Below are 27,462 nucleotides of genomic sequence, written 5' to 3'. Positions count from 1 at the left end.
TTTTACAGTGAAAAGGTGGAGAGAAAGCAAAGGGTTAAGTTGGCATCTGCCTGAAACCCATCCCACTGGGGCAGTCTCTCTAGTCCAGTGAGATAATGGAGATGTTCACATACTCTCTCCTTCTGCCTCCTTATCTAACTCTGCTGCAGGGCTTTCTTTTCCCTGCCTTTCCCTTGACTGCTGCTCACAGGGAGACCGGTTTGGGAGCTGAAGTGGGGGGTACTGAGAGAGCTGAAAAATGAACCATCAGGTGGTAGAAGTTCCTGAAAAGGAAGGAGGATTCTGCTTGGAGTGGATAGGATTTTAGCACCTCAAGCTAAGCCAAAAAACCTTTGCTGTCCAGATCTGCAGGGGAACAAGGAGCAGCAGGGTCCTTGCAAATGCTTCCAGAGCTGGTCAAGGCAAAAAGGACAAAGAGACCAAATGGAGAGGTGTGTGCCTGGCAGGGGTGGGGCAGCCCCCTGTGTTAGCTAAGTACAGCTGGAAATAGCATTAACCACACCGGAGCCCAGACAGCATCCTGCAGAACAGAGGGCTGTAGCAGCTGCAGCGCTTGGCCACTGCTTGGAAGGACACTCTTTGCTTTAGGCCTGGGGGGCCGAAGAGATCCTGGTGGGGAACTTGTTTCAGGACAAGATGTCCTTTCATGCTCCCTGCAGTTGGAGTACTCTCAGCGGCCTTGACTTCCACATACAGAGCAGTTTGGGCTGCGTGGACAGTTATTCCCAGAGACAGGGCTCATTTAATTTGTTTTCAAGTTTAGTTTTCCACCTCTGAATTTTCCCTGCTACGGCACCTTGGCTAGCTAGACTGTAGCCTCCCCGGGACATCATGGAGGATTTGGTCCGTGTGGGCAGCATCTTGGTTACTGTCCTCTACTGCTCAGTCTGCGCTCTGGTAAGTCAACTCTGCTAGACACTCTCTGTGTCCCTTACTCTTTGTCTCAACTCTCCTCTTTCTGCGGCTTTGAATGTTGCTAATTTCTCATATGAACCAAACACTTGCACCTGTGCTGCTGCAAAACCTTAATCACTCCCAATGTCCACTTGGGCTAGTGGATTCTGACTTAGTGAACAGAAGCCAAAGGGGCATGGGGATGCGATAGTCAGATGTCCAGGTTGGCAGTCTTGGGACTTATTTATGCTCAGAAGCTATTCTGATATAAGGCCAGGGGGTGGGGAGTGGAGTTAGAGCAGAACTACTACCCCAGAATGACACCCAAAATGGACATTCTTCCCCCAGAATGAATCGGGTATCAACAAGCCCTAAGGGAGCTACAGAATGTGGATCCCAGCAAATTTCAAAGCAAGTTGAGTGTCTAACTCCCTTAGACACCTTGGAATATCCTTGACATCAAATCCACATGGCAGGGTGTTTCCGTGCCAAAAATATCTAGGAATAAATTAAAACCTATAATTGTTAGTGATCACTATTCTTCCCCTCCCCACATCCCGCCCTGCCCCCAAGAACCTGATTATTACCTTTTTGGCCCCCTTCCAAGCCCCTTACTGATAGGGAATCTCCTTATTCAGAGAGCTCATCATCAGGCCTCACTGGCAGAGCAGTTGCTTGTACATAGCTACTTAGGCACAGAATATCAGTTCTGTTTGTTTTCAGCTTCTCCATTGCAGTCAGAAGTGCTAAGGATCCGAACGAGACTTTCCTGCTGTTACTTTTCCATGTATGCAGTTACTGCAGGTTTGGCAGAGCTATGGGATGATGAGTAAGAGTGAAAGAGTCGAGAGAGCTGTGTTAGTCAGGCAGAAGGCAGGGTATATATGCACCTAATTCATTAACTAAATAAGATGCATATAGAGTATAAGCTTTTGTGAACCTGAGCTCTACCATGGTGAGGAATGAGAAGGGGAACTGCCCATGAAATTAGTGCTCTATGGTGGGCTCCATGCCAGGGCAATATATGGGAGATGGCCTGAGGGAAAGAATCTGGTCTTTGAAAGGACTGAAGGTTTGACTTGGTTGTTCTGCTCACACCTCCTCCCTCCTGCCTTTAATTTATTCAGTATTTTTCGTATTCCTACAGGCCCCAGCCTGGATCAGGGTTCTGAGGCACTTGGCAGTACACGTACAGAATCATGGGAAACCGTGCCTGTCCTACAGAGACTGCATAGTATTATTATCCCTGTTTTTACAGAAGGGGAAAACTAAGGCACTGACTGATCAAATGACTTGACTGGGGATATACAGGCTGTCTATGGCAGAGCAGGGACTAAAACCCAGCTCTCACCTCTGAGTCTGGTGTCTCAATTACCGTTTCCCCTTTCTTTCACTGATGAAAGCTAATGAAATTGGACCTTAGTAAAAGACACGTGAAGTTAACAGTCAGTACAAAGGAGTATGTGCAAAGGGAGTGATGAGTCCTGCAGAGCTACCTGCCTGGCACTGCAAGGCCTGGAGCTGGTTGTGTGCAGATCTCCCGCTCCATCTGCTTCAGCCTGTAAGACTAGTCACATCCTTGTATATGTGACTTCACTGCATCGCTAGTCAGAGCTGAGCACTGGTGGTGGAAAGTCCAGTGTGCAGGGTGTGAGTGGAGGAGATGGAAACAGGAGGTGTCTTATTCTGCCGCTAAAAGCTTTTTCTCAAGCGTGGCAGCCCGGTGATATCATAACATGAAGAATCTTTCCATTTCTGTTCACACGGGGAGCTGAGCACTCACTTCCTGGAAGGCACACCGGGAACAGAGAAGCCTAGAGCATTTACAGTTAAGTGAATTTTGAGGTTTCTGAGTCAGAAGGGCTGATAGCTTTGACTTGACCCATTCAGAGATCAGTTTGGGTTCTGCTACTGGTGTCGCTGACAGCTCCAGCTGTGGGGTCCCATACTCCACAGACTTGTCAATGCTAATACAATTCTCTAGAGCACTTGGCTTCTGCCTGACACCCCATGCCTTGCTACTCCAGTCTTAGGTCTTTGTTAACCAGAGCTTCCCAATCATGCCAGAACCGTTCTTTTGTGATGGATTGGGGGAGGGGGTTGGCAGGTATTTCAGGGGCTAAAGGAAGGTTTTAATAAAGCCATCCAGGGCTGGGAAGAGCCTTGTACTCCCTCATTTTCATTGTACTGCTTGTTTCTAGAAAGAGGCTGCAACTAAACCCTCAAGTGCAAACACTTACAGTTAGTGTGTACTTCTGTGACTGGCTGAACCAAACACATGGATCTAGACCCTGTCCTGTCAGATGCAATGCCCCTCCCTACTAGACCCTTTCAGAGACCTTTTCACCCCTGCTGAAGCCAAGAAAACTCCTCTGGGCCAATCCCTACCTAGTGCTCTAGGATTTGTTTTTGTTCTACTATTATATGGGGAAGCTCTTATTTCCCACCTTCTGTGATATCAGACCAGCTTCACATCATGGGGTGCAGTTGGACCAGGGCTCTCTCAACTAAACTACCAAACCATCTAGACCAGGCACAGTCCATGAAGATAGGTGAGGGGGTGGGGAGGGGGAGGAAGGGAGTCCCCTTCTATTTACACGTCTTTCATTTTCAATTCCATTGCTTCATTTAGATGCAAATGGCTTTCAGATCCAGAGCTACAGGGCACTTGAGTCTGAGGCTGTAACAGGAGAGGTCCAGCTGTACCTTGAAATGACTGTGGCTTTACCCTAAAACGTTTCTAGCTGACAAGGGCAGAAGAAGGTGCAGACTAGGGTTTGCTGCCCTTGCAATGTGCAGGCCACTTGACAGATGCTAGATCTCTTTATGGGTGGGAACTCACACCTTCTTGTGACCAAAGGATTGATTTTCATCCAGGCCAGATGACAACATTGTGTGTCAGAGCTTGCTTACAGCGTCATTCATCCTATGGTGCTTAGCGCACTACACAGAGGGGCTCATTCATTTACAACACAATGCAACCACCTCTGAGGTAGAATGTGGCAGGAGTTCAAGTGTTCACATCCACCACCCACAGCAGTTTGGGAGAGGAGGTGAAATAAATTCTTATATCCCATGGAAATTCAAGAGAGAATTTAAGGAGGTAGACTGGAATCTACCTATCCTGGCTTAGATTTTGGCCAGGACATGGGCTGACAAGTGAAGGGACCCTGGGATTTTCAGTAGCTACATGTGGTTAGGACTCCAGCTTGCTGCTCCATTCAAGAGAGGCTTTCAGTAGCTTAACATCCCTAATACACTCCCATGGCTTTGGCCCAGAGAACACTCTACTAAGTGCTCCTGAGAGCTGACAGAGCACAGCACAGGGCCATTCTTCTTCATGTGCTAAGTACAGAGAGTCAAAAAGCCCAAAGCTGAATCAATTCAGTCTTTGCAGTTTAGTCTAAGCTACACAGATTAAACTGAAACAGAAGTGAACAGACATTTACCTTTGATACAGAAAACGCAGCCACATGCCTGCCATAACTCAGGCCAGAAGCTGGGAGGCACTGGAGCAGGCTGTCTGGTTGTGTGTTTATTTCCTTTTCCTGCTGCCTCAGAGGTCTCTGGGATTTGCAGTCCAGAATCAAAGTTGCAGGACTCTGCAGGATTGCTCATTACTTCCTCTTCCAGTTTCCAAGTGTCTCTGGGATTTGTAGTCCAGTTGCAGCCTGCAATAAGTTTGAACAGGGGGAAGGGGTGTTTAAGCCCCCTCCCTGGTCCCAGACCACAGCTGGGGTTTGCCTGCTGGGGTGCAGTCCCTGCCCAGCAGACTAGGTTGCATCTCCAGCTGGGCTTGCCCCCCCACCACATTTTGTCAGTCAGCCCTCACTGCTCCAGCTAGGGAGCAAAGGGGTGGGGCTAGCCCTGCTCTCTGGAGCAGATGCACAGCCCCGCACAGCCCAGGGCTGTAAAGCATGCTGGGATACTGGAGGACTCTGATTTAATTTGAACCAGGAAGGGATCTGGGACAGAAGTTTCATAAACCAGTTTGACCTAACTTCGTTAAGTCTGATACTACGTTCAACCAGGTTTATCCTAAACCAGTTTCAGCCGTTTTGAAACTGGTTTATGTGCACTGACCCTCTGTTCTGTTACAGGTTTAAACCAGTTTCTGATCACTTAAACCAGTTTATGTGTAACTTCTGTCCCGAGCCCATAAGATCCATTGCCTTGGCAAAACACCCCCAGCCGGGTTGTGGGCCCCGATGCCCAAACAATTGAAATGAGATGCTCCTAAATATGCAACACAAATGCAGATTGAGCAGCACTTCTGCCTTGTCCCCTTTTGCTAAAGATAAGCAAGCTGCTTCCACACCTGGGGCTGCCCCAGAGAGCAGGTGGCTGTGTACTAAGCTGGGGGACAGTGTTTGGTGACAGCCACTTGTGTTCTCCCTCAGCTTGCTTCTTTTCATCCACCTGAGAAGACTTCATGCTGCTGGACGGAGAGGTCCCAGGCCTCATCTCCTCTCAATTCCTGCAGAACAGGTGCTGCTTAGACAGTTGTGGTGCAGGCTCCCCCACCCCGCCTCAGAAGGAACCTGCCAAGAGTGAGTGGGACCTCAGCCCATTCAGTCCTTGGTGAGAAGCCAAGGGCTGGGCAGGAGGGGCACTGAGTGTCTATTAAGGACCAGTCACTTCTCTTCTAAGCCTCAATCAGCCCTGGGGTTCTCCCAGTGATCAGGACAGCCTGTGAGCTGATAATTCATAGCACTCTCTATAAAAGACCCCCCTGGGAATTGTTTCACATCTGCAGTGTCATTGCCAAGATTGGTGCTGTGACTGGATCAACTTTAAAAACAATTCTGCTATGTCTGTAACAGCCCAAAGAGACTCCAACCACGACCAGTTGCTGCACAAACCCATCAAGACACCAGGTTGTGCTCCAAAGAGTGTGCGGTCTAAGTAGGCCCAGGGTAGGCAGAGGACTAGAAGTGAACTGACTTGCTTTAGCAATGAATTCAACTGTGCTAAGAGATTTTTAGTGAAAGTACACCAGTGTGAGGTTAACAAGAGAATGGAGGGGCAGGAGAGGAGTCTGCTTCTCTCTCCAAAATACCACAGGCCCCAGCGAATATCCTTCTTCTCTCCCACTGAGTATTGTCCCTGACCAACTCTGCATAATGAAACCAGGGAGCTGAGTCAGAAGAGATCCTTGTTCCTGTGACAGATCTCAGAGCAGCTCCCAGGGGCACTGGCAGCAGCAGCAGCAGAGACCAGGTGAAAGAATGTTCCTGGGCCACGCGGCCTGGAGGGACAAAAGAGTTAGAAAGGGAACAAGCCTTGACAGGGAAAATGGCTCTGTTTTTACTCCTGGAAGGTGTCTCTGTGTTCTGCCGTGTAGCAAATCCAGACAGGCCTCCTGGCAGGAATCAGTTTGACTGGTCACAACAGCACCAGGTCTAATTTGAGACAAACCTAAAATATACAATATTCTGATGTGGATTTCCATCCTTCCTCAGAGTTCAGGTGGGAGTAGACCTGGTGGAGCAGGTTATGCCCATTGTTGAGAAAGGGACCCCAGCTACATCTGGATTTCTTGCCCCACATTCCCAAAGAGTGCTAGAGATTTATGGCACTCGTGGACAGCACCCTGCTCTTTTGCAGGGCTGGGGCCTTAGTGTTATTCCATCACTGTGACTCAGCTTTCCTTTTGCTTTCTTACTCCATGGGTGGTCCACAAAGGAGCTGGGAACCTGGCACAGCAAATTTGATGCTCCAGCACATTCCCATTGAGCTGGAAGGCTACACAGAGGGGCATTGCCAGAAGTGCAGAGTTCAGAACTGTCTTCATAGGCTTTGATCCTACAGGAGAGAAGCCAACAGAGCCCCCAGCCTTTTCCAAGAGATGCACTCCCATGGGAGAGGACCAAGCAGATGCAACAGTTCACCTGAATACAGATTCTAGTTCCCCAGAATACAAATGTACCAGGAGGAATCAGGTGCCAAGCTGCTGAGAAGGAAAAGGCTGAACACAGATACCATTACCCATCGTTAAGGGATAGCTAAGAGTCCGCAGAGTACAATAAAAACAGCACTAATGGGTGACTTTACCTACAACTGTTTACATCTTACATTGGGACAAAGCTTAAGGAGGCAAAATGCTGATGCTTTTAATGACAGTTTATTCAAGAGGATATAAGGGCAGAGGATTTTTTTGACCTAGCTGTAACTCGTGAGTTAATTCAGGGGTTAAGCTTAGTTGAGGCAATGCATAAAAGGGACCAGATAAAATTATTAGAGCTGCTTGGAAAATGGTGGGGCTTTTGTCATGGAAAATTTTGGACTTTTTGGTGAAAACCCAAAAGCTAATTTTTTTGGGTTTTGGCAATTGAAAACTGCCAAAATTTGGCAGTCAAAAATGGGAAAATCTATTCTGAAAACTACACCCCACCCCCCCATCTGAAAACCCATAAACTTAATTGGAACGCCCAAAGACAAATTATCTTTGAAAGGGTTTTGACCAACACTTTTCAGTTTTTGTTTATGGTTTTCCACAGATATTTTTGTTTAGTCAAAAGTTTGGTTTTCTGTCTCAGAAAGTTTCAATGGAAAAAGTTACCACCAGCCCTAATGGTAATAGTCAGTAGCCTCATAGGAGGAATCATTGTGGCAAGAGTGTTTGGACACCCGGAACTTGAATAGCAAGGGGCTGCATGGCAGCAGCAAGGTGCATTGGTGGAGCAGTGTAGAGGGAACCAAGGGGTGAAATAACAGGAGGTATTGGTGGGATGTTTCAGGTCAGAATGGAGATTGAGCGTGCCTAGGACAGTGACTGCAAGGGCCAGTTGCCAGGCAGCATTGAGCTGCATTGGCAATGAAGTGCATGGGAAATTGACAGCTCCTGGCTACATTCTGCCTGCTTCTCCACCAAATTTAGCAGATTCACACAAGTATGGGAACAAACAAAGCATAAGGAGAGTAAACAGAGCAGGGCCTGTCCAATCCTTGCTGTTTTTATGGGGTGATGTAGGCATGTGGGGAACTTTTTCTGCTATCAGTAGAATTAAAACCGAAACCCATGGTTCTGGCCTGCACTCAGACAGAGCCCCTTGCACTGGGCTGCGGGGGCTGCCTGGCATGGCTGCCAGCAACTGGAGATGGGAGCAAGGCCACCCCCACCTGTGGGGTATGCTCTTTAGTGAGGTCCCTGGAGTCCCAGGTGATGGAGCTGCAGGCCCAGGTAGGCAGACTTCATGCCATCAGGACCCACAAGCAAGAGGTTGATGACTACTACAGTCAGGCTCTTCTCCCGAAGAATGAAGAAGAGAAGAAGATACAGGAGAAGGTGGCCAACAAGAAGGCTGGCTGAAAAGACTGACTCAGAGCTACCCGGAAGATGGTCGTCTCAGGCTCCAGGGCATGCAGGGCTAGGGCTACCCCTCTCCTGGCATTGCACAACAGGTATGATTGCCTCACCATGTGTGAGGAGGCTCCAATGGAAACACTGGAGAAGGAGGTGGGTAGTCAACAAACTGCCACCCCCAAGAGAAAATGCAGGGTGGTAGGGGACTCCCTCCTGCAGGGCACTGAGGGACCCATCTGCCATCTGGACACCCTAGCCCATGAGGTCTGCTGCCTCCCTGGGGTCCATATACAGGATGTTGTGGAGAGGATCCCTAGGCTTGTCTGGCCCTCCAACCACTACCCCATGCTTCTCAACCACATGGGCATGAATGACGCAGCCAGGAGTAATCCAGACTGGGTCACTTTAGGGCTCTGGGGGCTGGGCTCAAGGGTTCGGGAGCACAGGTAGTCTTTTCCTCTTTTCCTCTGTGCTCCTGGTTGCGGACCATGGACCTAGGAGGGAAGGATGCATTGAAGAAGTGAACTGATGACTCAGGCGGTGGTGCTACTAAGAGGACTTCGGTTTCTTCGACCAGTTCCTTTGTGCCCAGGGAGAGAGGACTCCTGAGAAGGGACAGCATCCACCTCATGTGGAGGCATAAGTCCCTGTTCTCGGCCGGGATAGCCAATCTTCTAGATAGGGCTTTAAACTAAGATTGCCAGGGGATGGGGAAACACTGACTGGATCATGCCCAGGGACCAGCACACAACAAAGCTTGAAAGTTGAGGACACTAGTGTCTCTAGTGGGTTATGGAATAGAGAAAATCCCACACAATTTACTGATTCGTTTTGATGCGCTGGCTGGGGGAGTAGTTAGCTGATTGCACGATTTCACAATGATTACACACTTAATTTATACAACACAATTTTATTTTAAAATTCTTTGCTACGTATATAACACTGCTTAGCTTTAAGAAACACCACAAACATTAAAAACACAATAATTACATATATCAGAAACAATGCTCCGAATGCACTTCCTTCCCAAACAATGCTATAAGAATTAGTGCTACAAAAACAACTACAATTACAACTAAAAGTTAAATTTGAATCAATACTGTTATTTTTCATAATATACTTACAATCCTAGAATTCCGAGAAGCCAAATACCAAAATATAGTTTCATTTCTCAGTAGTACGATTTAATGGGTTGGCCTCAGTAGTACGGTTCAATAGGCTGGCCTCAGCAATACGATTCAATGAGCTGGGCTCACCAGTGATAGGACTACGTCCCCTTCCTTCAGTCCCTTTCGGGCGCTCCGCGGCTTCAGCGTGAACTAAGAGATTCGTGTTCACGGAGAGGCTTGATTAGGCGATCAATCTAATCTGAACTTATACTTGCGATTCTTCCTTGGTTGTTCTGCAAGTGAAGTCACCTCCAAATTGGGACAGTAAGTTACAGGTTTTTATTGAGTGAGCTGCCGTCATTGGGCTCCTCCTACTCAATTCATCATAACTCCCAAATTTGGGCTCGGATCTTACTCAACAGAAATTACCTTTGTTGAGCATTTTTAAATTATTCTTGGGGAGACTTCCATATCACTGTAAATACTCTTTTCTTAGCAATTTGGTTAAAAGGCCTTAGGCTTTGATGTCTCGGAATTTAGGACATTTGTTTTCTTTGTAAAAAACTTCTAAAGGTACAATTTAGATTAAGGTTTTAGGCGAAGTCAGGACATTTCGCACGTAGCTCCAAAACAATGAGCTAGATAAGGAGATAGATCCTATCTTCTTCCTGAAACTGGCTAATGGGCAATCTTTACAAACATTCAAACTATTTCATTCAATATGACAACTAGGAGAGCCACGCTTGCAAGAGCTGAGGGAATGGTTCTCCCTCAGTGTGACAGGAAATCGAGGGTCTCAATTGGAGGACTCAGGTGCCTGTATACTAATGCCAGGAGCATGGAGAAGAAGCAGGAGGAGCTACCCCTCCTACTCTCCAGTGGTCATTACAACCTAGTAGGGATTATGGAGATCTGGTGGGACTCCTCACATAATTGGAAAGTAGCCATAGAGGGCTACACCTTGCACAGAAGGGACCGAGTAGGGAAGAAAGGTGGAGGTGTAGCTCTCTATGTGAGGGAGCAGTACACCTCCTTGGAGGCCGACATTGGCTCCAAAGAAGAGCAGCTCAAAACCCTCTGGATCAAACTATTGGGTGTGGGGTGGTGGGGGCAGTGAGAGAGACCTAACTGTAGGTGTATACTACAAACCACCAAACCAGGGGGAGGAGCTCGATCTGGAGTTCTCTTGAGAACTGGCAGAGGCTGCGTGCATATGGAACATGGTTGTCATGGGCAAACTTCAATTACCCAGGCATCTCTTGGGAGGAACGCTTGGCTAAGTCGGATTGGTCACGTTGCTTCCTGACCTGTATTGAAGAGCTTTACCTGACTCAGGAAGTGCACAGGCTGACCAGAGGTAACACTCTCCTAGACACGGTCTTGGCCAAAGGAGACAATTTGGTGAGCAACTTGAATATAGAGGGTAGCCTGGGCAACAGCGACCATAAAGCCATCACGTTCACTGTCTGTCGCAAGACAGGCAAATCAGCTAGCAGGGTTGAAGTTCTGGACTTCAAAAAAGCAAATTTCAACAGCCTCGGGGCACTAGTAGGGGAAGCACTGCAGGACTAGGGACCGAAGGTGAAAGAAGTGCATGAAGAGTGGTCAACATGATCCTCAAACCACAAAGGAAGTCCATTCCCATGTGGAGGAAAGGTAGCAGAAGGGCTGGTAAGCTCTCTTACTTAACAGGGATATCATGGTCTTGAAAAAGAAGAAAGAGGCATACAAAGGAAGCTTGGGACATTCCCCAGGGAGAACTATACAACAAGTGCCCACACTTGTAGGGAACAGATTAGAAAGGCTAAGGTGGTGACTGAATTTAAACTAGCAACAGAAATCAAGGACAATAAGAAGTCCTTCTTTTGGGAAAAGGAGGAAAACAAATACAAGCATGGGACTATTGCTTAACAACTCAGGACAGTTGGTTACCAACACTCAGCAGACAACTGAAATCCTGAATGACTACTTTGCTTTGGTATTTCACTGGACTAAGGGGAAAATCATACTAGATAAGGTTCAGAATGGGCATGATGGGAATGGCCGCCTTCCTACTATTGATGTTGAGCTGGTGTGTGATCATTTAGAAAAGTTAGACATTTATAAGTCAGCAGGACTAGATGAACTTCATCTGAGAGTGCGGAAGGAGCTGGCCAAAGTCATCGCAGGACCCCTGGTGAAACTTCCAAAACTCGTGGCACTCAGGTGAGATCCCAGAAGCCTGGAAGAGGGATAGTGTTGTGCCAGTTTTCAAGAAGGGGAGGAGAGAGGACCCAGGCAACTATAGGCCAATTAGTCTAACGTTTATCCCAGGGAAGATCCTGGAAAAATTCATCAAGGAGTCTATGCGCGATAGGCTTGTAGAAGGTAGGATACTGAATGACAGCCAGTATGGCTTCTTCACGGACAGATCTTGTCTTACCAATCTCATCTCCTTCTATGACCGGGTAACTCTCCACCTGGATAAGAGAGAGGAGGTAGACATTTTATACCTAAACTTCCAAAAGGCCCTCGATCTGGTATCCCATGATGTTCTCACAGGAAAATTGGAGGATTGTGGGCTTAACTGCTTGATAGTTAGGTGGGTAGGAAGCTGGCTGTGGGGTAGGACCCAGAGAGGTCGAATGGACGGATCTGTGTCATCCTGGCAAGAAGTGGCCAGCGGTGTCCCACAGGGGTCCATACTTGGTTCAGTGCTTTTCAATATCTTTATCAATGATTTGGATGTCGGGGTGAAGAGCCCACTGGCCAAGTTCACAGAAGACACCAAGTTCTGGTCATGCTTGAAGATAGGCTGCAGATACAGGATGACTGAGACAGGCTGGCAAGTTGGGCAGATCAACTTCAATATTGAGAAGTGTAAAGTGCTCCATCTGGGGATGAACAATCCCCAACATACTTACAGGCTCGGTGGTGCCAAACTGACTAGCACCGTGACTGAAAGGGACCTAGTGGTAATAATAGACCACAGTATGAACATGAGCTGTCAGTGCAATGGTGTAGCCAGCAGGGCAAACAATACTCTGGCATGCATCAACTGATGCATCTCAAGCAAAACCAAGGAAGTGATTCTTTCGCTTTACTTGGCATTAGTGAGACCCCAGCTGGAGTACTGCATCCAGTTCTGGGCGCCACACTTCAACAAAGATGTGGTAAAGCTTGAGAGAGTCCAGAGAAGGGCCACCCATATGATCAGAGACTTGCACGGCAAGCCATACGGGGAACGGCTGAGCAACTTGGGTCTCTTCAGCCTGAAAAAGAGAAGGCTGAGAGGGGACCTGGTAGTTTGCCGCCACATCAGGGGAGTACATCAAGGACACCCTTGGGGAAAACCAAGTGTAATGACCACAAACTCCTGGAAGACTGTTTCAGGCTTAACACTAGGAAAAACTTCCTCACAGTCGGGGTGTTCAGACTGTGGAATAAGCTCCCTCCAGAGGTGGTGCAATCACCTACCCTGGAAATCTTCAAGAGGAGACTGGAAGGTCACCTTACTGGGGTCATCTGACCCCAGTTGTCTTTCCTGCCAAGTGCAGGGGGGTTGAACCAATGATCTTGCAAGGTCCCTTCCAGCCCCTAACAATCTATGAATCTTGAGCCTTGCACCCAAGCCCCTTTTGATTTGGGTGCTGTTGGATCCTGACTTCGGTTCCTAGCTGATTTAAACTAGTTCCCAGTATTCGGGTTCAAAATAAGATTCCAAACCAGAATGAGCTGGTTTTCCAGCTTCTAACTCGGGTGGGGCTAAAGTCTCCCAAGCAAAGCTGAGCTCATGTGTTTCTCACTAATCAGGATGTCAGAATTGTCTGAGCAAATGAGATTTCTACCATTTCAGGCTGAAATGCCCCCAACATGTCTTGCAAGATCTCAGTCCCAGGAAACAGGGACCCCCAAACTCTCCCTCCTTCCTACTGCTGTTTACGTGCCCAATTGATGCCAACAGAAATTAATTGCGAATCAGCTTATATAAGTACTACAGACATCCCACTCAAGTGTTTTTTTGCTAGGCAAAAGCATAGTAATGATTTGTAAAGAAGATCTTGAGAGGGTGGTGTTACTACTCACCTGCACCTTCTGTCTTCAATGGTGCTGTGAGTTCACTCCCCATGTCTTTGTTTGCAAAGCCCCACACTGTTAAGTTTAGCACAGGGACATCAAAAAGTAAATTGACAAGGGACTCTTTGTTGCTGGTGGAGCAGGGAAAGTATCTACCATCGCAATGGACAAAAATGCAATTTGCTGGCAGGGCTAAACATGTAGCAGCTAGTGCAGAAGTTTCACATGCCTCATGGACCAGACAAATATTGGGCTGTGGGCAGAAGCAGAAAGAGGCCCATGTGCACACTATGTCACACAACTGCATCTCTGCTGTACCACTTAATTCTCTGCAGCAATAGCTCTGACTTTCCAGGCTGAGCAGAGCTGGCTCTGGTCTACTGTATTTTAGTTTAGACACTTTAAAGCTCATTTGACATTGCATCATCTGTCAGCAGGTGTGGGATGCTACTCCACCTCTATTCAGTGCCATTGTTAATTATTTAGAGAGTGCTGTAAGTTATTTGTATGGAACCAGGGTCTCCTATTGTGCTGGCTATGCATAGCAAGAGGCAGGCCCTACATCAAGGGGACTGCTGTTAGAAAGGACAACGTGGTAAAATAGTGGGAGGACAAAGAGATCCAGGGAGCTGAAACAACTTGCCCATGGTCACCCAGCAAGGTGGTAGCAGAGCCAGGAATCAAATCCAGGTCTCTGGCTCCCATTCCAGTGCTGCGACACACTAGACCTGGCTGCCTGCTCTGGGTAAGTGCACATACACTGTTTATGATTTGGAGCAAGGCACATTCCCTGCAGCTGGGAGGACCTGTGTCTACAAGAAGGAGCAGGGGCAAGAGGAGCATCAGATATCACTTACAAGAGCCAAGCTAACCCTTCCCTGGCCCTGCAGCCACTGCTGAATTCAGGGATTTGGATCCTCTCTCATCATATAAGCCTGAGGTAGTTGCAGGGCCAGAGAAAGGTTAACCTGGCTCTTGGCAGTGATATTTTCTTCCAGCAGCATCCTGTCCATGATCCCTTGCCCAGCTGGAGGCTTGAGCCCCCCTACCTCCATACCAGTGCCCCAGGGCACAGGCTGTATGAGGTAGCTTCTGGGTGGCAAAGATCAGAATGGCACCTGGAGGGTGGAAGGGATTGTGACCTGCCTGCCAAAAAGGTTGGCCACCACTGGATTAGGGAAAACTACAGTGGACTGCCCCAGCTAGCACACATGCTGTCAGAGCTCCACCCTTCCCCTAAGTGCCTTCCAGAAGAGGTAGAAGTAACAGTTTGCAGAGCTCTAACAGGTATCTATCTACATGATGGGAAAATCGGTATCCCACAGCAGGTGAGGACAGATGCATGTCTCTAGGCTTTGGGAGAGCTGCAAGGGACTAGCCCTCAAGACTGAGACTGATCCAGGCCTATTAGCTGAGCTGGAACCAGTGTGATTTGGCATGAGGAAGGAAGAAGAAAATGCTTTTTGTAGCAGGTTTTAATGGAAAATATAGGGCTGGATCCTTCTGTCTCACATTGGCTTAAGTCCATGGTTTTCCATGGCGTCACCCTGAATTTACTCACGTGTAAATAGAAGCCCCCTCTGGCTCCTGTGTTCATTTCCCAGCCCCCCCAGGCTTTTACTGAACAAGCCAATTTGCTACCATAGATTAATTACGTGGAACAGATCCTCTTCTGGTGCTTGGTGAATAGCTATTTTATCTCTCCTATCTCTGAGCAATCACTTAGTTTCTTTATGTGATGTCTGCTGCCCTTGCCAAGAGGGGCTGGTAGTGCAGGTATTAAATAAATACAATTAAACACTCATGATCTTAAGAGGCGCCTTGACAGCAGGAGACAAGGCAGGAGGCTGTCTGAGCCAGATGCTGACCCTGCCTGGGCAGGGAGGAACAAAGAGCTGAAGTGCACAGTGAGCCTTGTTCACGTGGCCCCTGGCAAGTTGCTGGGAAGTGGATAATGAAAGCTGAAATCATCTCAGTTCTCAGCTGACAGCTTTGGCTTTAGTCAGGTTCATGTGACTTCCCTGCACAGGGGGAAGAGGGGCTCAAAGGAGCCTCAGGAGCTAGGAGGCACTAAGGGTCAGTTCTTGAAGAATCAGAAGGCTCAATGGTGCTAATTGGAATCGGTAGCATAACTTAATGGGGATGAGGTGTTCGGGCGGGGGGGCAGGGACAGCTCCCCCAGGTGCAGCCTTTGTGGTGGTGCACAGAAATGGCCAACACTGCAGTGATGGCTGAATGCACAGCCATGATCTGCACCCTGGATGCCCTGCTACACCTCTGGTGCCGATGATCTGAGGGGAGACTGCTTTTGGCTCCCCAGGTCCTCCCACAGCCTGCTCCCCTACATTAGAAGAAGCCCCTGTGCTGGGACCCAGGGGGCTGTGCCTGCATTCATGGGAGAGGGGGGGGCTGCTTCAACGGTGGGCCCCTGCACCTGCCACACTGCCCGCAGTTTGTCATGTGGAGACAGGAAGATCAGGGGAAAGAGGCTTCTGTACAGGGAGAGATGAAGAAGGCTGGAACTTTTCCACTTAGAGAAAAGGCAAGTAAGGGGATCTGATCAAGGTCTACAACATTGCAAACAGCATGGAGAAAGGAAATAGAAATTGACTGCTTGCTCTGTCATAGCAGTAGAAATTTGGACTTACAATTAAGTTATTAGAAAGCAGGAACAAAACAAACACAGGAAATTCTTTTTCAGCTAACATATAATTAACTAGAGCAGGGGTGTCAATCATGCAACCCGTGGGCTGGATCTGGCCCACTGGACTACCAAAGAACCACTGGAAGTTGGGGGAATGGCCAAGGGGGAGTGTCCTGCCACAGAATACAGCGATCAGCAGCAGGAAGGTGATTGACACAGCCCCCAGTCACCCTCTAGCTGCTTTGTCATTGCTGTGACTCTACCTCTCTGGTTGCTGGGCCTACTGTAATTGTGTGCAGAGTCAGAGCTGTTGCCATCATGTGCCCCATGCTAGAGCCAGAGTCAAAGCCAGAGCTGCCATCCTGGCACTGAACATGCTTTGTGGCAGCAGCTCCAGCTCCACTATGGGGCATGCAGCACATGGAGGGAGCTGGAATTGCTACTGCCTGAGCCATCCCATGCCATGGACTGGGTCCAGTCTGCAAGGAGCCTGGTGGTCTAGATACAGCCCAGGGCAGGACGTGAGTTTGATACCCCTGAATTAGTAACTCATTGCTGCAAGGTGCTGCAGAGGCTAACAATTTATAAAGGGAATGGAGATAGACTATTCTTAGTGGTCATAGGGGACAGGACTAGGATCAGCAGCCTTAAACAGCAGTCTAGGAAATTTAGTTGGGAGATTAGGAAGATCTTCCTGACTATGAGGGTGGTCAAGCATTGGAACAGATTATCTAGAAAAGCGGAATTTCCATACCTGGACATTTTCAACCTCAGTTTAAACAGACACTTGGCTGGGATGGTTTAGTCAGGGATGATGCTGCCTTGAGCAGGGGCTAGACCAGATGGCCTCATGAGGTCCTTCCAGCTCTACTTTTCTGTGATCCTATAATTTTACTGGATTCCAAAGGGGATTGCACACATTCATGCAGGAAAGATCCATCGATGAGTACTAAACTTGACAATTAGGGATGCAGCTTCCCAATGAGCACTTCCTAGGCCCTTAAGTGCAGGAAGCTGCAAGAGGAGAGGGGCAGGGGGCAGATCAGTCTGGACAGGCCCTGCATAAATATGCTTTCCCTTAGCATCAACTCTCTGTTACACTGAAATAGAGAATACTGGGCTGGATGGACTCGTGGTCTGCCCTCGTATGGCAACTCTTATGTTCTTAAGATTTACAGTCTCACTCTGATTACCCTGGGCTGGGTGGGGCTACATGTTAGCTCCCCCTGTACACCATGGAAAAACTGTACTGTGGCACGGGGCATGCTGGTGGTGCAGGCACATGCTAATTGTCCACGCTGTCCATAAGGGTGCTCATCCCTGAGTGAGGCAGAAGTTAAAAGAAAGCACCAGTGCCCCTCCTCAGATTCATTAGAGTGACCACACAGGGCTCACTGGGCTCCTCATAGACTCTACTGTGCACTGCTTAGACTGGTCCTGTAATTGCCTCTCTGTGTTCCTCTGCTCTGTGACTGCAGGCCAGAGCTGCTGCCTGTGCTATCTTCATCTACTTCCTATCAAGTTTGCAGGGGAAATGACTGGACATAAAACAGTGGCTAATGCTTGTGTGCCCTTCCGCAGGTCCAGCCCAAGGTCATTTGACTCCTTCACAAGCCATTCAAACCTGGGGTCCCTGGGCATGTTTATAGCTGTTGCAGCCTCATTTCCTCTCCGACTGCTCTGTTATCTTTTCTTGCTGCTGTTTCCATTCTCTCCAGGCTGGCTCTTATCTTTATGGCTCATCTCCTGCGTAAGCCCTAATGACCATGGCTTAGACCCAGTAAAGGATAGGTCTTGTTCTATGTAGTGGAGGACAACAAAACAACAAGAGACAAATTTCTGGGAGATTGGGGAACCTGCGGCTGACTGGAGAGATCAAGTTCCTGTAGGAACATCCTTGTAATCCCTTATTTTGTCCTTTGTCTCCCAAGGCAGCCTGCAAAAATATATAAGTGCAGGTGGTTGGTATTAATTAGCTGAGAGGCTGAAGCATTGAAATAGCTGGTTCCCTTAGAGGAACTAGATACTTACCAGTGTGTCCCATGAACCCACCTTTTTAGCAGCTGTTATTGTTTCTCCTGAGGGATGTTAAACAGGTTTAGGCTGATACCCAAACCAGGCATAATGGACTATGGTGAGGATCTAAGGTGTGGGCAGAGTTGTCTCAGGGAAGAATCCAACCAGTAGCTGAACCCTATTATCTTAAAGTTATCTCTTTTGGGTACACTGAGGGCTCAGTCTCAATGGGGATTGAGGGGCAGCAATTAACTCTTCTGCCTTGAGAGTAACTCTAGGAAACAACTGACTCTCAGGCACAATCTGGTTCTGATGGATCTGGTTCTTGCCAAAGGGGATGATCTGGTGAGCAATCTGAGGATTGAGGGGAAGCTTGGTGACAGCAACCACGAACTGATCACCTTCTCCATTCAACACAGGGCAGGCAAATCCCTCAGTAAAACAGAAATCCTCAACTTTGGGAAAGTGAACTTTCACAAACTCAGGAGACTGGTCAGACAGGCACTAATAGACCATGGCCGCTTGGGAAGGGGAGTCCATGAGGAATGGTTATTCCTTAAGACCTCAATCCTAGAAGTGCAAGGGCAGTCCATCCTGTCCCACACGAAATGTAGTCAGCGGGCAGGAAAGCTCCTTTGGCTAAACAGGGAACTGTTGGACCTCCTGAAACTCAAAAGAGAAGCCTACACCAAACGAAAAATGTGAATCATCACCAAGGAAGACTACTCGGCATTTGTCCGCACCTGCAGAAAGCAGTTCAGAAAAGCCAAGGCAGAAACTGAACTCAGACTAGCCATCAGAATCAAGGACAACAAAAAATCCTTCTTCAGATATATGGGTAGTCAGAAAAAGAATAAAGGCAACGTTGGACCCCTGCAAGATAAAATGGGGCAGCTGACATCTGACGCCCCAAAAAAGGCCAGTCTCCTAAACAAATACTTTGCATCCGTTTTCCACCCGCTCGAGGCAGTCACACTGTCAAACAGAACACAGAACTTCCAGGGACTGGGAGATGTGCCCATAATTGATGCTGATCAGGTGAGGGAACATTTCAAAATCCTAGACGTCCGTAAGTCCGCAGGCCCAGACAGAACGTACCTGAGACTCTTCAAGGAGCTGGCGGACATCATAGCACACCGTATGGAGATGATATTTGAGAACTTGTGGCACTTGGGTGAGGTGCTGGAAGTCTGGAAAAGAGCCAATGTGGTTCCAATCTTCAAAAAAGGGAGGGAGGAAGATCCAGGGAACTACAGGTCAATCATCCTGGTGTCCATCCCTAGAAAGATCCTGGAGAAAATCATCAAGGAATCCATCAGCAACAAGCTAACGGAAGGCAACCTTCTGAATGCCAGCCAGCATGGTTTTGTCGCTGGAAGGTCTTGCCTGACTAACCTCATCACCTTCTATGACCAGGTGACACACTGCCTTGATAAGGGAGATGAGGTTGATGTTATATACCTGGATTTCAAAAAAGCCTTTGACTTGGTCTCCCATGATGTCCTCATGGTTAAGCTGGGGAATTGCAGCCTCAACCCTCTCATGGTCCAACGGCTGGGGAACTGGCTCTGGGGTCGGACCCAATGAGTACTAGTTGATGGGAGAGAATCAACATGGTGCAAAGTGACCAGTGGAGTTCCTCAGGGCTCAGTTCTTGGTCTGGTAGTGTTCAACATCTTCATTAATTACCTGGATTCGGGCATCAGATGCGGACTGGTAAAGTTTGCGTATGACACTAAACTATGGGGGAAGGTGGCCACAGTAGAAGACAGGCTGGGGATACAGACCAGCCTGGATACCCTTGCAAGTTGGATGGACCAAAACTTGATTGCATTTAACATAGAGAAGTGCAGGGCGCTCCACCTTGGGAGAAACAACCAGCATCATACTTATAGGCTTGGCAGGGCTACGCTCGCTAGCACCATGACCAAAAGAGACTTGGGGTCTTGATTGATCACAAGATGAACATGAGCCACCAATGCAATGCCATGGCCAGCAAAGCTAACCAAACTCTGGCATGCATCCATCGAGGCATCTCTAGCAAAACTAGAGACGTCATCCTCCCGTTCTACTCGACCTTGGTGATGCTGCAGCTGACATACTGCATCCAGTTTTGGGCCCCCCAGTGCAGGAGGGATGTGGATAAGCTTGAGAGAGTCCAGAGGAGAGCCACCCATATGATCAAAGGCCAAGAGAGCAAACTTTACAAGCAGAGGCTGAGGGACATGGGACCCTTCAGCCTGGAGAAGAGAAGGCTCAGGGGAGATGTGGTGGCAGCCTATAGGTACATAAGGGGAGTGCATTAGGATCTGGGAGAACAGTTGTTTACTAGAGCTCCCCAAGAAATAACAAGGTCCAACAGCCACAAACTCCTAGAATGCCGATTTAGATTGAACATAAGGAAAAACTTCTTCACAGTCCAAGTGTCCAAGGTCTAGAACAGATTCCCCCTGGAGTTGGTGCAAGCACCTAATCTGGACTCATTCAAAAGACGTTTGGATGTTTATCTTGCTAGGATCATTTGATCCCCACAGACTTCCCACCTATGGCAGGGGGGCTGGACTCAATGATCTCACAAGGTCCCTTCCAGCCCCTAATGTTTATGAAATCTATGAAATCCCCACTCTGCTGCCACCTGGCCCTGGGCTAGAAGTGAGTTACTACAGCTTCAGAAGCATGCAGCTTGCATCTTCCTTTGTATCAGGCCAGTGAGGGACTAGTGGCCTTTGTGCTCCAAGAATGGGTGTCCAGGAGCAGGGTTTCCATTCTATCTCGGACTTGGACCCAAAATCTGGGTAGGCTGAAAAGGGTCAACAGGCCTTCCTTCTCTGCCCAGGGGTCTGAGCCCTGTGTGGTCACTCTGCCCAAAGGAAGTGATTCTTCTACTGTATTCAGCACTGCTGAGGCCTCACCTGAAATACTGGGTCCACTTTTGGCCCCACACGTCAAGAAATACCATATTTACTTGCATATAAGATGACCCCCAATAATTAGATAATACATATGGAAAATTAAAAAATATGCAGTAATTTTCCAGGTATAGAATCTAATTATGGGAGGTTTGCCTTGATTTGCCCCCCACCCTCCCACTGCTAGAGCAGGAAAAATAAATCTGGGAGGTCAGGTAGCCCCCTTGCCCTCTGCCCCCCTGCCCTCAACCTCTTCTCCCTGCAGACCCTTCTCCCCCTCCTTACTTTGAGACCCTGCTCTCCCTGAGCACATGGAAGTGAGGAACAAATTTCAAAACACTGAGCTTGTAATAAACATACCCATAGTAGTTTACATATAGGCAAATTACAACAGGAGCCCATATATTTAGTTCAGCCAGAATTGATATATTATACCTTTTTTTGAAACTGCTGCAAGCTTTAGCCCAGGTATTCTGTAAATAGGGTGACGATACATCCTGATTTGGCTGGGACACTCCAAGATTCTGGTTGGTCAAAAGTCCCAAGCTAGAGTCTGGCAGGGAGGTGGAAAGGCATGGTGCACCAGGCAGGCAGCTGGGCAGGTACCTCTTATGCCGTGCGGGTTTTGGTGATGCTTGCCAGACACTTAAGGCTGGTGAAGAAACAGGAATCATTGGAAATGGGAAAGAAAGGCTTAGCTGTGGGAGTGAAGGAGAAGTTGAAATGTATTCAATGTTGTGGTTCACCATGACTTGAAAAAGAGTTGGCACTAAGGGGGACTGTTTACAATGTATCTTATACCTTATTTAAATGGTTTGCTACATATATCTTATTTAAATGGCCTGCACTAATTTATCTTTGTGGTAGGTTCCCATACTTACCTGGCAGGGGAGATACTATGAACTTGTCAGCCTTGAATTATTAGATGTAGTTAGAGGGTGAAGGTCTGTTCCTTTCACTGCAAACAGGTTGACCCATGCGAGAGTCTACACATGTCTCCAGTTGTGAGGAGCTCAGCTACACAATTTATGGTGATGAGGGATTGCTCTTGGGCTTTCTCTCTAGCTTGCTCCTTTGGCCTTCTGGCTAAGGGCAAACAAGACTAGGGAACATCTGAATTCCAAGACCTCTGGGCTTGGGGATTGCATGTAGGATACCTGCCATGGACTTGAGAGTATCTGAGGCCCCGAACTAAAAAGTCTGAGAGATAGGATAATTGCTAGTGGTAGTGCCACACAGACTTGAAGGACTGAGCTCTGCTCAGTCAAAATATGGACCTTCATTTAGAACTGATTTGGCCTTGGAAACAAAATTGAAAAAAATGTGGTAAGTTTCCATCAGTATGTTTGCCCAATAGAGGCCAAATATTTTTTAGTCATGCTCAGTGTTGGCTACATTGAATCAGCTTCATAGCTAGTTTCCATTAGCAGTTTAATGATAGACAGTGTATTTAATGAAGTTTCCTTGTATAAGAATAGAAGACAAAGGGCTCTTTTCCCCATACTGACTGGGGGGGCGGAAAATCTCATCTTTTATTCAAGTAAATACATGGACAGATTGGAAAAAGTGCAGAACAAAGCAGCAAAAATGATTAGGGGCTAGGAGGCAAGACTTATGAGGAAAGCTGAAAGGACTAGGGTTATTTATAGTAGGGTAAATTGACCAATAAGGTCTCTAGATTTTGTTGTCAAAGACAACTCATTCCCACAAATGGCCACAGTGTGCTTTGGGTAGAGGTGATCTACCCATCTCAGAAAACTCACATTGCCAATCTGGGAAGTAGCATGTGTAACTGCCATATTGGAATCCAAGATGATTGGCATGAATTCACATTTTGATCAATATTTCATCCCCCAATAGGGTTAGAAAATTAATTCCAATGATAAAACTAATATTGTATAAACCAAGGAGATTAATCGTATCATTTCTGTGGTGGTAGCTATATTGGATTCCAAGATGGCTAACACATTAGCATGTATGTATAGACACAATGTAATTAAAAAACCTAGTGAACAATAATACTAAAACCTCACAAATGATATCACTACAAATTTCATAGCAGGCCTATAGTATTAAAAATATAACTTAAGTTAGCCTACTTGTTCAAGTTATATTGAATAAAACACTACTTTTTAAAATTCAGAATGCAGATAAGTCAGATATTAATAATACATAACTCAATGTCAATGAAACACACAGACATATGTTCAGCTTGAGGCAATAGGAAAATGTAACAGTCTAATCCAATGGTAATATTACAGTAATACAAAGGTATATATAACATTAATACAATGGGTAATTGCAGTTTTTCAAATCTCTTTATTACTTTAATCCATTTCTGAATCCCTGTAGTTATTATACAGATTGCAACATGCTGGGTGCATCTACACAAGATAGTTTTCTGTGTAGTAGAGCAGTTTACTGAATAGTAAGTGTTTGTGTTTACATGTACAGATGCTTACTGTGCAGTAAATTGCTCTAATCGTGAGTAAATTTGCTACTGTGCAGTAGCACGTGTAGACACTGGATGGGAGCAAATTTGCTCCTGGTCAGCGTCTACATGTGTGCTACTGGGCAGTTACTGAGCATGAGTAAATTTGCTACTTTCATTTGCAAGTTTGCGCACTTATGGGGGAACAGCCAGAGGCTGGGGTGCTGGGTGCCTGTCCCTGGGCTCTGCCCCCTAAGCAGCCCCACCCCATGGCCCCCCCACCCTGGGAGGGAACACACAACCATGTAAATAGTTAGCACAGGGAAGAGGGTGTTTTGTTGGTGGTGCATGGTGGAGGGGCTCTATGGGAAGCGAGGGAGGGGGGACAGGTTCTGTTGTTGGGGAGGGAAAGGAGAGGGGGTTCTGTTTCTGTGAGGGGAATAAACTGTTTTTCATAGAACTATCCACAGTGAGCACGGTGCTGGGTGTCACAACCCAGTTAATCAGTGCCCATGCCACTAGCAAGAGATACCATTCAAGTAGTCAACTAAGGGTTAAAAAGAAATCCTTGCTAGAAACTCCTGAAACAAAATCCTGGCGGAGAGCTGTATATAATTTATGCCCACGTCACAAACAAGAAATGAAATTTAAGACTGGTCAGGGTGAAAGGGGATAGCCCTGCCATAAATCCTTGCAATTGATCAAGAAACAAGCATAAGCCCCTCATCATAACCTCATACATAACAGGCAGAAAACCTAACCCACTACCTTGTAACCTGATAGCAACCTGAGAGCACAAAGAACTGCTGCTTGCCAGAAAATTAAAGATTCCACATAACGGTTCATCATTGGGTATCTCCGTCAGACACCTCTGTCTATAAATAGTTTAGCAGTTTCCGCCCAAGTTGGAGAACCCCGGAGAAACCTCTGAGGAGAGACCTGAGTCCATCACCAGAGTAGATTGACAGTCTGATCAACTGTCAATACTCCCCGTCATCGTTAATTTTGACGTAGTAAAGCCCTGCAGGCACAATAGCATGTTTTCGGCGCCACATCCGTCATTGCTTAGCTGTAACCCATACGTTTGACTGTAATCGATGCAACTGTAATGGAACAAAGGCTCAGCCTGCGTCGCACGTCACTATCTGGGCGACGTAAGTAAACAATCTCCTGTAACCAACACGCGTCTGTGCCTGGTTAATTTCACCCCATCCATCACTACCCGCCTGTCAGGTGAAAGTTTTACTGCTCCGGTGGTGGGGGGTCAGAAAGCAGCTGCCGGCCGGCTGCTCTGATCTCCGACACTGGGGTTGTGCAGTGGGGTAGGGATCTGTGGGCAGCTGTCTAGGAAGACTACACCAGGGAGTGCAGGAGGAGGTGATTGGCTAATGCATCTCATACCCGGTGCCTTGGCCCTGCTGGTGAATGTACAGCTCGCCTGGGGCCTCGGTGTGGGGTGCCCACCACTGTTGCTGCCACTGCAGCATGTGCTTCTGGCGCCAGGCATCCTCTACTCGCTGTGCCTCCTCCACCCAGGCCTCATGAAAGAATTCCACCTGGGCTTTGCAGATATTATGCAGCACACAGGCTGCAATGATGACCCCGGGGATGTTGGCCTCAGCAAACTTGAGGTGGGTGGTGAGGGTGCACCAGCACCTCTTCAGCTAGCCGAAGGCACACTCCATGAGGGTGCAGATCTGGCCCAGGCACCAGTTGAAGTGCCAGCTCTCCACCAGGGCTGACAGAGTAGTGTTGCAAAAGACATGGGCATTGTGGGTACTCCCCTTCCAACTGCCACTCACATTTGTGAAGGTGCCATGGTGGTTGAGGATGGCCTGTAGTACGAGAGTGGAAGCCCCACCAGCTGTAGTAGGGGCAGTTTCAAGGATCATAGGATCCCAGCAAGAAAAACATCCAGGTTTCTCTTGAAGGCGTTTCAAAGTAGGTGCTTGAACCACCTCTGGTGGCAGGCCATTCCAGTCCTTGGGGGTTTGGACAGTAAGGAAGTTCTTCCTTATGTCCAGTCTGAAACGGTCTCGCAGGAGTTTATAACCATTCGACCTTGTCATCGCTTGGGGCGCTCTGGTGAACAAACGTTCCCCCAGGTCCTGGTGAACACCCCTTATAAACTTATAGGTGGCCATCAGATCGCCCCTGAGCCTGCGCTTTTCCAGGCTGATGAGTCCCATAGCTCTCAGCCTCTCGTCATAAGGCCTGTTTTCCTGACCTCTAATCATGTGCATGGCTCTCCTTTGGACTCTCTCAAGCTTCTCCACATCCTTTTTAAATTGTGGAGCCCAAAACTGGATGCAGTACTCCAGCTGCAGCCTCACCAAGGCCAAGTACAAGGGGAGAATGACGTCCTGGGATTTGCTTGAGAAGCATCTATGGAGCAAAGCCAGCATTTTGCTCGCTTTCCTAGCCGCAGCATCACATTGAAGGCTCATGTGCATCTTGTGGTCAATCCTGACCCCCAAGTCCCTCTCGTCCGTAGTGCTAGCCAGCGTAGCACTGCTGAGCCTATAGACATGCTGCAGGTTTTTCCTCCCAAGGTGGAGAACCTTTCATTTTCCGGTGTTCAACACCATCAGGTTTTCATCCGCCCATTTCCTGAGCCTTCCAAGGTCAGCCTGGGTTACCCCCATGTCCTCAGGTGTGGATGCTTTACCCCAAAGTTTGGTATCATTGGTGAACTTGGCCAGTCCGCTTCTGACTCCAATGTCCACATCATTAATGAAGAGGTTGAACAAAATAGGTCCAAGGACAGAGCCTTGAGGGACCCCACTAGTCACAGGGCACCATGATGATTGACTTCCATCAACCACCACTCTTTGGGTCCGACCACAGAGCCAATTCCCCAGTCAGAGGATCATGGTGGACCTGAGGCCACAGTTGGCCAGTTTTGCCAAAAGATGATCATGGGATACCAGATCGAAGGCTTTTTTAAAATCAAGTATATGACATATCTAGCTACCCGGATCAAGGACAACATGAAGTCCTTTTTTAAATACATAGGGGGCAAAAAGAAGGTACTGGGTAACGTGGGGCCTCTGTAAGACACGCTAGGAAATCTGGTCGGCACCAGAAGACAAAGCTAACCTATTTAACAATTTCTTTGCCTCCATTTTCCTGAGCAGGGACCGGACCAGCCCGCCCCCCAAGACCCCCGGGGAGGCGCACCCAGGCCTAGGGTCAGTGAGGATCTAGTCAGGGAACTTCTGGAGGGACTGGACATATTTAAATCAGCTGGTCCTGACAGTCTTCACCCCAGAGTGCTGAGGGAATTAGCAGAGGTCATTGCGGGACCCCTGGCACAGCTTTACGAGCACTCATGGTGCTCTGTTATGGTGCCAGAGGACTGGAATAGGGCCAATGTGGTTCCCATTTTCAAAAAAGGGAGGAAGGAGGACCCAGGAAACTATAGGCCAGTTAGTCTTACCTCAATCCTGGGTAAGCTTTTTGAGAGAATTATCCTGGCGCATGTCCACGAGGGGCCAGCAGGGGAGGTTATGCTTAGGGGCAACCAACATGGGTTCATTAGAGGCAGGTCCTGTCAGACCAACCTGGTGGCCTTCTATGACCAGGTCACAAAATCCTTAGACGCAGGGGTAGCAATGGACGTAGTCTTTCTGGACTTCAGGAAAGCCTTCGACACTGTCTCTCACCCCATTCTCATTAAAAAACTAGGGGACTGTGGCGTCGACACCTGCAAAGTCAAATGGGTCGCTAACTGGCTGGAGGGCTGCACCCAGAGAGTGGTTGTGGACGGGTCATTTTCAGCCTGGAGGGATGTGGGCAGCGGGGTCCCCCAGGCTCGGTCCTCGGACCCGCACTGTTCAACATCTTCATCAGCAACTTGGACAAGGGGGTAAAAAGCATCCTGTTCAAATTCGCAGACAACACTAAGATGTGGGGGGATGTGGGCACGCTAGAAGGGAGGAATAGGCTGCAATTGGACCTAGACAGGTTACAAGGTGGGCAGATGAGAACAAGATGGGTTTCAACACTGACAAGTGCAAGGTGCTGTACCTGGGGAGGAAGAACCAGCAGCATACCTACAGGCTGGGGAACTCCCTTCTTGTCAGTGCAGAGGCAGA

At 48.0% G+C, this 27,462-nt stretch overlaps 1 protein-coding gene and 1 pseudogene across 1 annotated transcript in view; both read left to right on the top strand.

Moving 5' to 3' along the window:
- The first annotated feature begins 831 nt into the window (after window positions 1-831).
- The window catches only part of LOC102384751 (parathyroid hormone/parathyroid hormone-related peptide receptor-like), a 46,357-nt gene continuing 19,726 nt past the window's right edge, over window positions 832-27,462 (top strand). Inside the window, exon 1 of the mRNA XM_025196923.1 lies at window positions 832-897. Within this exon, the coding sequence (XP_025052708.1) occupies window positions 832-897 (66 nt within the window). The remainder of the gene's footprint in view (window positions 898-27,462) is intronic.
- On the top strand, window positions 21,808-21,997 carry LOC112549263 (annotated as a pseudogene).

The sequence above is a fragment of the Alligator sinensis genome, unplaced genomic scaffold (assembly GCF_000455745.1).
Source record: "Alligator sinensis unplaced genomic scaffold, ASM45574v1 scaffold444_1, whole genome shotgun sequence".
Taxonomy (NCBI): Eukaryota; Metazoa; Chordata; order Crocodylia; family Alligatoridae; genus Alligator; species Alligator sinensis.
Note: the sequence above shows the minus strand (reverse complement) of the source record. Positions and strands in the feature narration are given on the sequence as shown.